Source organism: Dreissena polymorpha, chromosome 4, assembly GCF_020536995.1.
Source record: "Dreissena polymorpha isolate Duluth1 chromosome 4, UMN_Dpol_1.0, whole genome shotgun sequence".
Taxonomy (NCBI): Eukaryota; Metazoa; Mollusca; class Bivalvia; order Myida; family Dreissenidae; genus Dreissena; species Dreissena polymorpha.
The window spans coordinates 14,862,493-14,873,324 of NC_068358.1; the positions used below are offsets into that span (position 1 = coordinate 14,862,493).

Below are 10,832 nucleotides of genomic sequence, written 5' to 3' on the forward strand. Positions count from 1 at the left end.
GGGGGTCTCAGAGAAAGCAGTCTGCAGCCATCTGGATGTAGTAACATATCAAAACCTGTAAAACATTTACAATTATTTATCACTATGTACTCACAACGAAGTGATGTACATCCCCGAATGTAAGATCATCAGTGGCGAAGACGACCCCCGACTCTGGATCAATGGTGAAGATGTCAGAATCGTCCTTCGCTCTTCGGATTTCAAACTCGATTTCCCCATTAAGTCCCTCATCGTCATCCCAGGCTAGGATCTGGAAGACAACGATGTCATTGCCATGGTGAAGAGTTTCGGGCACCTGCAGACGGTAGAGACGCTGGTTGAAGGTCGGCTTATTGTCATTGTCGTCCTGGACCTTGATGAAGACTCGAGTTTCATACTTGAGAGGTGGCTCTCCTTGGTCAGTAACTGTCACCTGTCAATACAGGAATATGGTATTTAAGGATCTTAATCAATTCCAGGCAAATATAATTTATTTTCAGATTATTATTCATCACTAAATGCCTGAGAAAGTTGTGACACAGGAACACAGTATCAATGTGTATTCAGGGTAAAATCACTTCTTAACACGTATGAAAGTTATTAGATAAATATCAAACAGTAAACTCTTTAATATTATTACTCTTAGTATTCATAACAACTGTTATCATTACCTGGTGTCATTATTAAGTTTCTTTCCAAACTAGCATCAATTGTCATTAAATTTTGCCAGAGCAATTCAGCCACATGATAAAACTTTCTGACTTTTTCCTACAGAACAAAAACTGCAACAGTTAATATAAATGCGAACACTGCCTGAAACCGATAGGCCCACAATTAAGATTAATGCACCAGCTACCAACAACAGCCCCCTTGTGTTTACACCATTTCCAAAACCCTAGGTGTCCATCTTTTATTGTCAAATTTTACAGCAAAATTTGTTTTGAGGCCCACATTCTCCTGTTGAAAGCTCATTAGATCCCATCCATTTAAACAATTCCCTAATTAGCAGCATCTACAGAAAGGTAGACTTCAAAGAGGGCATGTGAGGATGCCCCACAGGTAAAACAACATAGTTTTGCTAAACTTTTGTAAATTTACCAAGACACAGTGAGGTGATAGCATGTTTTATTATATCCATATACATGATTATTTTTTGTAGAAATAGAGTGTTTTTGTTGTGTTGGTTTGGTTTTGTGCATTTTGTTCTTGTTTCTTTGATTTTTTATAACAAAGTTTAAATATTGGAAATATACAGACTAATGACAAATTCTGCTGCATACCACTAACATTTGAAAATAGGGGATACATGCACCCTCAAATAAAAGTTGCAGTGGGAACACAATAATAACATTTTTTCACATGTTAATTTGCCACAGACAACAGCCTTTAAGCACACTATTTCCTGCAGCAGGCCCTACTGTGGGCATGACTATGCTAATGAATTGCTGAAAATTAACAAACAATAGAAACTTCTGACAATTTTACATTGCTGCCTATTGTGAAATTTACATTATTGCCTATTGTGAAATAAAGAATTCAGTTTGCATGATTTTAGTTCCAAACCTATAAATAAGCATTTAAGGCATTTTTACATTTTTTCATTAATTACAATGTGCTTTTCCCCATAATGTAATATATGATGTGATAACACTACCATACATGCCATAATTTTTCAGACCAATTCCGGGACATTGAGTTAAATTGTCCGGGACTTTTGCCGATTTTCCGGGACATGTATAAAATGTAGCGATATTTATAGACATATGCATTTTTGGTACGTCTTTTTGTGTTTCGCATTGTTAATTGCAAAAGTTCGAAAGCCTATCCGAAATACACTTTATCTATTAACGTCAAATTAAACATTACTACTTCCGTTACTAGATACAAGCCACGTGTTTTCAGTGTAAGCGTTCTAAACATAGATGGTGACGTCACTGCGTTATTGTTATAAAGACTGGTGTGTAATCCGTAGTTGTTGATACGCCTTTATTCATTTATATAATAAAAAATACATCAATACAGTAACGTTAGATCGTCAACTCAAATCAATTCACAATACATACAACCAATCACAATACACTGTAACTCCAATATAACGCGGATGACGGGGTCCAAGCCACGCAACCGCGTTATAAACGGACAGCGTTATAAGTTTTGAGCTAATTTATTGCAGGGGGATATAAAAACAGGTAAAGTATAGCCTATAATATAGGTCCTGTGTATTGCCATGCTCTGTTGTCATCCGAAAATACTTGCATATAAACCGAATCGAACGATAACGTAATACATACCGCTTTTCTAATGTGCACATGCATCCGATAATCCAATATAATTACAACATCAATTACGAAAAAAATAATCTTTAACATTTATGACGAGAAATATGAGATTCATAAGCACATCCATATGCCGACGCCAATTTTCAGAAAAAGAGTACAGTGCATTATGGGACAGAGCTTTAATTGGGCGAGCGACTTTAAATTTAAATTGAATGCAATACGACACATGTACAAAGAAATGTTTTATTGCGTCATACGCGTCATGTAAAAATCGTGCTTTCCGTGGACTTTCTGATAAATGGCAAAAATTGAAGTGAATCTCTGTTAAGTATACTGCGTTAGCACGTAAATAAATCGTTAGGATTATTTAATTTATTATTCGTACACGTACAGAAACAACAGAAACATTAAACATAAACAAAGATCTTTTTATTTATCAAGCATGTATAGCATATAATAAACGATAACACTGTCAAAGTTTATACAATACACGATACATACAAAACATTAACAGGTAATTCATCTATTCGCTATGAAATGTGAAATATTCCGTCATCTTTCTCTGCTTGCACGAGTCTCTGGCTGCGCAGTATACTAGTTGTGCGCAGTATATTTCACAGCCGCTCCTTTCATATGGACAAACTGCAATCAAATCAAAGTAAAAATGTTTTTATCGTTTTGAATAACTTTAATTTGATAATTATTCCACTTGCACTTACCTTATTGAAAATAGCGCACTGAGCCGCTCTGATAGAGAATACATGTAATAAACACTGACTCGCAAGTTTTCACACCTTTATTGACCTTTATTGACATTACACAAGAGATTAACACCAGTTAGCTTTCTCGTGTCGTTTAACTTCTAATCGATTAAAATCGATTAAAATCGGTTAAACGGACGGATAAAGCAAGCAGGCTGTGATCGCCGCCATCTTTGAATTTTCTGAAAATACATGAAGATGCATAACATTGGTTTGAATCAGAAATGGAAGGTTGGAGAAAAAACGGGATCCAAGGACCCCCCGCGTTATATTGGACACAGCGTTATAACGGACCGCACTATATTGGAGTTACAGTGTAAAACAAATACAACAAAACAGTACCGGTAGATCGTCAACTTAAAATCCGGACAGGATGACGTTTTTATATGCTTACTTTTTTACTCAACTTCTTTGTCGGTTAAACGTGCGAACATAAACTGCTTTTAATTTTTTAATCAGCGATGTTGGACTTCAGATGTGTGAACAACTATCATTTGCCCTTACGCAGCGGGAAATAATGACGTTGTAGATTAAAGCCAATTAACAACCACATTAAACAATGCCGCCTTTTCGGTTTGACCGCGAACGTGAGACAATCGATATGATAACAGGACCCATGTTAATTGATCGATTTTGACACGTAGCGTAGTCTGCCTATTCGGGTAGGCATTGTCATGGAGACGCTGCAGATATACACAGATTCGAGGTGCAGTTAAGCCATAAGGTACATGTATAAATGGATTTTGTAAATTCCGGGACATTTGACAGATTTCCGGGACAGCGGGACAAGTTCTTCATTTCCGGGACTGTCCCGGACAATCCGGGACGTATGGCATGTATGACACTACTATTTTTCAATCCATAAAAAACTACATCTGATTGTCATAATCATCATTGTTTGTTGACATGTATTGGGTACCCACAGACTGTTAGTTACAACTCTACATCTGATTGTCATAATCAGCTTTGTTTGTTGACATCTATTGGGTACCCACAGACTGTTAGTTAGAACCCTACATCTGATTGTCATAATCATCATTGTTTGTTGACATCTATTGGGTACCCACAGACTGTTAGTTAGAACACTATATTTGATTGTCATAATCAGCATTGTTTGTTGACATCTATTGGGTACCCACAGCCTGATAGTTAGAACACAATATCTGATTGTCATAATCATGTTTGTTTGTTGACATCTATTGGGTACCCACAGCCTGTTAGTTAGAACCCTACATCGGATTGTCAAAATCATTATTGTTTGTTGACATCTATTGGGTACCCACAGCCTGTTAGTTAGAACCCTACATCTGATTGTCATAATCATCATTGTTTGTTGACATCTATTGGGTTCCAACAGCCTGTTAGTTAGAACCCTACACCTGATTGTAATAATCATCATTGTTTGTTGACATCTATTGGGTACCCACAGACTGTTAGTTAGAACCCTACATCTGATTGTCATAACCATCATTGTTTGTTGACATCTATTGGGTACCCACAGCCTGTTAGTTAGAACCCTACATCTGATTGTCATAATCAGCATTGTTTGTTGACATCTATCGGGTACCCACAGACTGTTAGTTAGAACCCTACATCTGATTGTCATAATCAGCATTGTTTATTGACATCTATTGGGTACCCACAGACTGTTAGTTAGAACACTACATCTGATTGTCATAATCAGCATTGTTTGTTGACATCTATTGGGTACCCACAGACTGTTAGTTAGAACCCTTCATCTGATTGTCATAATCAGCATTGTTTGTTGACATCTATTGGGTACCCACAGACTGTTAGTTAGAACCCTACATCTGATTGTCATAATCAGCATTGTTTGTTGACATCTATTGGGTACCCACAGCCTGATAGTTAGAACCCTACATCTGATTGTCATAATCAGCATTGTTTGTTGACATCTATTGGGTACCCACAGCCTGTTAGTTAGAACCCTACATCTGATTGTCATAATCAGCATTGTTTGTTGACATCTATTGGGTACCCACAGACTGTTAGTTAGAACCCTACATCTGATTGTCATAATCAGCATTGTTTATTGACATCTATTGGGTACCCGCAGACTGTTAGTTAGAACACTTTATCTGATTGTCATAATCAGCATTGTTTGTTGACATCTATTGGGTACCCACAGACTGTTAGTTAGAACCCTACATCTGATTGTCATAATCAGCATTGTTTGTTGACATCTATTGGGTACCCACAGACTGTTAGATAGAACCCTACATCTGATTGTCATAATCAGCATTGTTTGTTGACATCTATTGGGTACCCACAGCCTGATAGTTAGAACCCTACATCTGATTGTCATAATCAGCATTGTTTGTTGACATCTATTGGGTACCCACACTTCACAACAGCATTCCTTCCATTGCAGACAAAATTATGGGATGCTCAGGCATATGCATATTTAGAATAAATCATTGTTTATATACATGCGAGAAATACATACTCATAAATCTGCAGAAATATAAGTGTTTTATTTAAATTTGTAATTTTTTAGAGGGGCATTATTTATGGGAAAAATGTGTTTAGTTCACAGAAAACCTTTAGTGTGTCTGATGTTTACAATATGCAATCAAAAATTATAGTTCAATATATGCATCAAGACCTCAATTGTTTTTTCTCACTATCAATAAAATATAAAATTGTTTTCTCCGACCATCATCAAGCAATCATTTGATCATTCCTAATAACATCTTTTTTTAACATAATTATACCAATGAAGAATTTTTTCCCATATCATTGTAATAATTAAGATGATTATAAATGATCTTTAAGTAGCCCAAGTGCATGCAACAATAATTTATTAATTACACTAATGAGTAAAATAATTACAATATTGAGATGACAACCATTAAGACAGCACAGACTTGATAGACGTAAGTAGTGTGCAATTAATTTGCAATATATCTTAATGATTATTGTCACATCTGTGCACCTTAATGCATTAATAATATAATATAATTGCAGAGCAGATAAATTACAACAAAAAAAAAGATAAATTGGAATAGATAAATACTTTAGCTGCATTAAGCGAAATCAGGTCTTTTGCCATAGGCAGCAAACTGGTTAAAGACCAAGTCTTCGGCTTTAACCCATGAAGTAGAATCATCAGTGTCCCCTTGAAAGTCATAAAGTTTCACAGAAAACGATGTTAAAAGAATGTAATTAAGCATTTTTTAAATAAACTACTAAACCCAAACTAGCCTTTAAAAATGCATGCTTTTCAACCAACATTTTTTCCTGTAAAATTTGAAAGCAAATCTCTGCTTTTTGCAGAATTCTTGCAATGAAATACATCATTCTACTGCATTATTTCCACAGAACACTATCAGGCATTGCATCAAAATCTCATCAAGTTTTGAAGGCGTGCATTGTAATATAAAAACCACCAACCATCAAACAAATCTCAAATGCAAATGTCATTTGCCAACAGATTACAAACTATTTTCAGATCATTTTCAGATCGTTTTTGCCAGTAATATTGCAAGTTTGTTATCTGAATTGAACTGATATCCCAGCAACAAGTTCAGAAATGAGAAACTATCTTTATCAAACTTGCTAAAATTTTGATGGCAATTAATCCAAATTGTTAACACAGATATACATTTTCCAGTACATTATTTCAGTGCAAAACTGTGCACCTCCTTCTCAGAGTAAGATTATTTTCTAAGAAACATACAAATGCACACTTCAAACATCCACACTTCTGACATGCACACTTAAAACACCCACACTTCTGACATGCACACTTTAAACACACACACTTCTGAAATGCACACTTCACACACACGCACGCATGCAGGCATGCACGCACACAGGCACGCACGCACGCCATGCACACTATGACATGCACACTTTAAACACCCACACTTCTGACATGCACACTTTAAACACCCACACACACTTCTGAAAAGCTCACATGATATGACACAACACCTGAGAACATCACATATCAGTTTCTACAGCACCCTTAGGGCACCACACAAGATTGAATGTTTCCTTACAGTTAAAACAGATCAATTCCTCATAAATGTAGCAGAACAACTTTCTAGACATAACTGTCACTTCCATTTATCAAATGTTCACACCATTTGTGGGGAACCTTAGAAGCAATATTCTGAGGAAAGTAAACTGCTGATGCTTTAGTCACCTTTTTGGGAGTGTCATTTCTGCAATAATTGCCTTTCTCGGTTCTCAAAGTGTGGTTCTGGGGAATACACACACAAAACCAGAACTGTGATTATTGTTCGGGGTAAACAATGATGTTCTTTTTTTTAAAATAAACTTGCTACTAGATGCTGGGCTTAAAGGCTGTTACAAAACAGGATAACTTCAAACAAGAAATATCTTTAAAAAAGATATACGGCGTTGATTGTGGTCGATGTTTATGAACGATCAAAAGTTATCTCTATGAGATTAAAAGTAGCGGATGCCTTTTTTCTGCGCAGTTCTTAGCTACATCACAAGCAAATCAATTACGGGGTGTTGCGCCAGATTTCGTGGCTTATTTTGCTTTATGTGATATTATTACTCAGATATCTACATTTACAGAATAGAAAAACACAAGAAACATGAAAATAAACGAGTGCATATAGGTCAGCCGGCAATACTCGAATCTTATTTAATTGCATAATTATAGTATAGCGAATTATTGTGCTCATGCTTAATAAACTGGTCTAAATGGATAAATATTTCTAATTAATTTTATCAAAATTGGTCTTTATCATGCAAATGTTGAAACCATATTAAAAATCGATGATTGACATACCACAATAATATCGCCGAATATCTTTATTTAGTATCTTTCTGATCAAAACAGACTTCAAGTGCACAAAGTTTACGAGACGGCGTTTATATAAAGATTTCTGCAACTGACCGCAAACTGACCTTAATACCTTGCGGATTGGAATGCAATGCATTACAGTCACTACGTTATTGTCAGTAAGACCGGTGTAACACAATGATCGCAACCCCTTATGCGAACTCCGGTGATGAACTGTATATAAACTCTGACTTTCACAAATGGCCGCGAATTGACCCGAAACCTCGCGGGTTGAAATGCAATGCAAGTAAGTACTAAATATGACAACATAGCCTTTAGTATAAACGCTTTTGCGCTGGTAATTCTCTGAAAATAAAAGGTGAACGCACAAACTGTATTTATGTCGAAAATTGATTGTAAAACTGTTCTATCTATTGAGCCTTTTCATTAGAGATAAAATTGTTTCATGCAGTAAAACAGTGTTACAAAGACGCGGATAATTGTTTCCAATGTTCTGGTGTTATACTCAAATCAGCCAATGGAATAAATGAAGTGTATTCATTCGTACCTAGCCGCGGGAAATTTTATTTGAGTATTATTGGACACTTACAAAGGTCAAGTCAGGGTGAAAAGCTGGCTTAATACAGCTTACGCCGAAAAAAGACTAAGTAGTGATAAAAACACAGAGCTGCTTTCAGCTGAGCTCTTGGACTGTCAAATTACTCATATGTTTTATTCATAAACTTTGTCATGCAGTAAATACTAAAAATAGGGACATGCAATCCTGAAATGGTTAGGACAAAATGTGTTTATTACTTAAGTAAGTTTGTGTTGTTGCTGTTGTTGTTGTAGTTGTTTTTATATAGATGTTTAAAGTTGATCATTAACATTGATTTACACAAGACCATTAATGTAGTAATAATAATGATGATCATAATCAAGTTAAGTGGAGCTGTCCTCTGAATGCACACTCTTAATTAGATTTCTAAATATGATCAGTGCCATTAAGTGATGAACAGGTCAGCAGCAGCCACTTTCAGGTCACTCCAACCAGACTGACTGACCAGTGGTCATTAAGAAACTCACATATGCAAGCCGGTGGCTTTGTCCATGGAGGTGAATAGTTCAGAGACATGGACATGCAAATGAAATTGAGAAATGAACAGAATGTTAACACAGGCTTTTCCTAACAAGGGTCGTTTACACCGAGTGCACCCACGCATGGACTGAAGGACATGACATTTATCCGCCACACATGAAAACAACAACTAATTCATGATAACCAATACATGTGCTAGAAAAAATGGCGATAAAAAATTGAAGTTATTTTCAGATGTCTTAAAACACAACATGGGAATGAAAATTTCAGAAGAAAAAGATATCACAAACACTATTTCCTGTCATTAATTGTTTCAGGTAATTATTTCACAATTGCGAAACAAAAACAATACAGAATGCACGATTTCATGTTGGAAGAACATATCACAATATATCAAACATTTTGCAACATGTAATTGTATTTGTAAAGCATTTAATGGAAACAAGTAATGTTTTTGTATTTATACCATATCAAACAATATAAATTTTGTATTTGCATGCACAATATTTAAGGATAGAATTGCTGATAATGAATCATCTGTTCAAGCATAAGAATGTTAAGAACACTGTAGCACTGAGCATTCAAAGAAAATAAGCTCAGACAATTAATTTGCTTACATTAGCCTGCAAACCGTTCCAACAATTAATTTTCATCACTGCAGAAACACTTTTGCCAAACTTTTGTCAAATTAATTATCTGCAGCGATAATAATTATCTTTCGAAGAGCTCTTATTGATGAATGTCTGTTATGTTGCAATTAAAGACACTTATTTAAAGATTAATGAAACAAATGCACTTAGCAGAAGCAAAGTAGTTTTTGCCAATTTGATTTGACGCAGTTGCTAATTAAACTAATTGCACATAGATCATATCCAATTTAGTTTCTCTTGAAAACATATCATAATGCAAATAACATGTCCATATATGCCAAACATAAGACCGACGTCATATTAAAATGGGTCTTAAATATGATGCCACGGTAGCTCCAGACCAGCCTGCTCATTTAAACAGTTCGCTCAGGAGCTACTTGTCTGTGCGCTATAAAGTTGCACAAGTTTGTTGGTCTAATTGGCAGACAAGGTAGCTCCACACCAGCCTGCTCATTTAAACAGTCCGCTCAGGAGCTACTTGTCTGTGCGCTATAAAGTTGTGCAAGTTTGTTGGTCTAATTGGCAGACAAGGTAGCTCCAGACCAGCCTGCTCATTTAAACAGTCCGCTCAGGAGCTGCTAGCCTGTGCGCTATAAAGTTGTGCAAGTTTGTTGGTCTAATTGGCAGACAAGGTAGCTCCAGACCAGCCTGCTCATTTAAACAGTCCGCTCAGGAGCTACTTGTCTGTGCGCTATAAAGTTGTCGAAGTTTGTTGGTCTAATTGGCAGACAAGGTAGCTCCAGACCAGCCTGCTCATTTAAACAGTCCGCTCAGGAGCTACTTGTCTGTGCGCTATAAAGTTGTGCAAGTTTGTTGGTCTTATTGGCAGACAAGGTAGCTCCAGACCAGCCTGCTCATTTAAACAGTCCGCTCAGAAGCTACTTGTCTGTGCGCTTTAAAGTTGTCCAAGTTTGTTGGTCTTATTGGCAGACAAGGTAGCTCCAGACCAGCCTGCTCATTTAAACAGTCCGCTCAGGAGCTCCTTGTCTGGTAGCTATAAAGTTGTGCAAGTTTGTTGGTCTCATTGGCAGACAAGGTAGCTCCAGACCAGCCTGCTCATTTAAACAGTACGCTCAGGAGCTACTTGTCTGTTCGCTATAAAGTTGTGCAAGTTTGTTGGTCTCATTGGCAGGCAAGGTAGCTCCAGACCAGCCTGCTCATTTAAACAGTTCGCTCAGGAGCTACTTGTCTGTGCGCTATAAAGTTGTCGAAGTTTGTTGGTCTAATTGGCAGACAAGGTAGCTCCAGACCAGCCTGCTCATTTAAACAGTACGCTCAGGA

General features: G+C 36.6%; 1 protein-coding gene across 2 annotated transcripts in view; it reads right to left on the reverse strand.

The window, feature by feature from the left end:
• Nucleotides 1–10,832, reverse strand: part of LOC127879703 (protocadherin Fat 1-like) — a 197,054-nt gene that overhangs the window by 84,083 nt on the left and 102,139 nt on the right. For both annotated transcript variants that reach the window (XM_052426697.1, XM_052426698.1), the window contains exon 5: nt 95–412. In XM_052426697.1, coding sequence (XP_052282657.1) covers nt 95–412 — 318 coding nt within the window. The remainder of the gene's footprint in view (nt 1–94; nt 413–10,832) is intronic.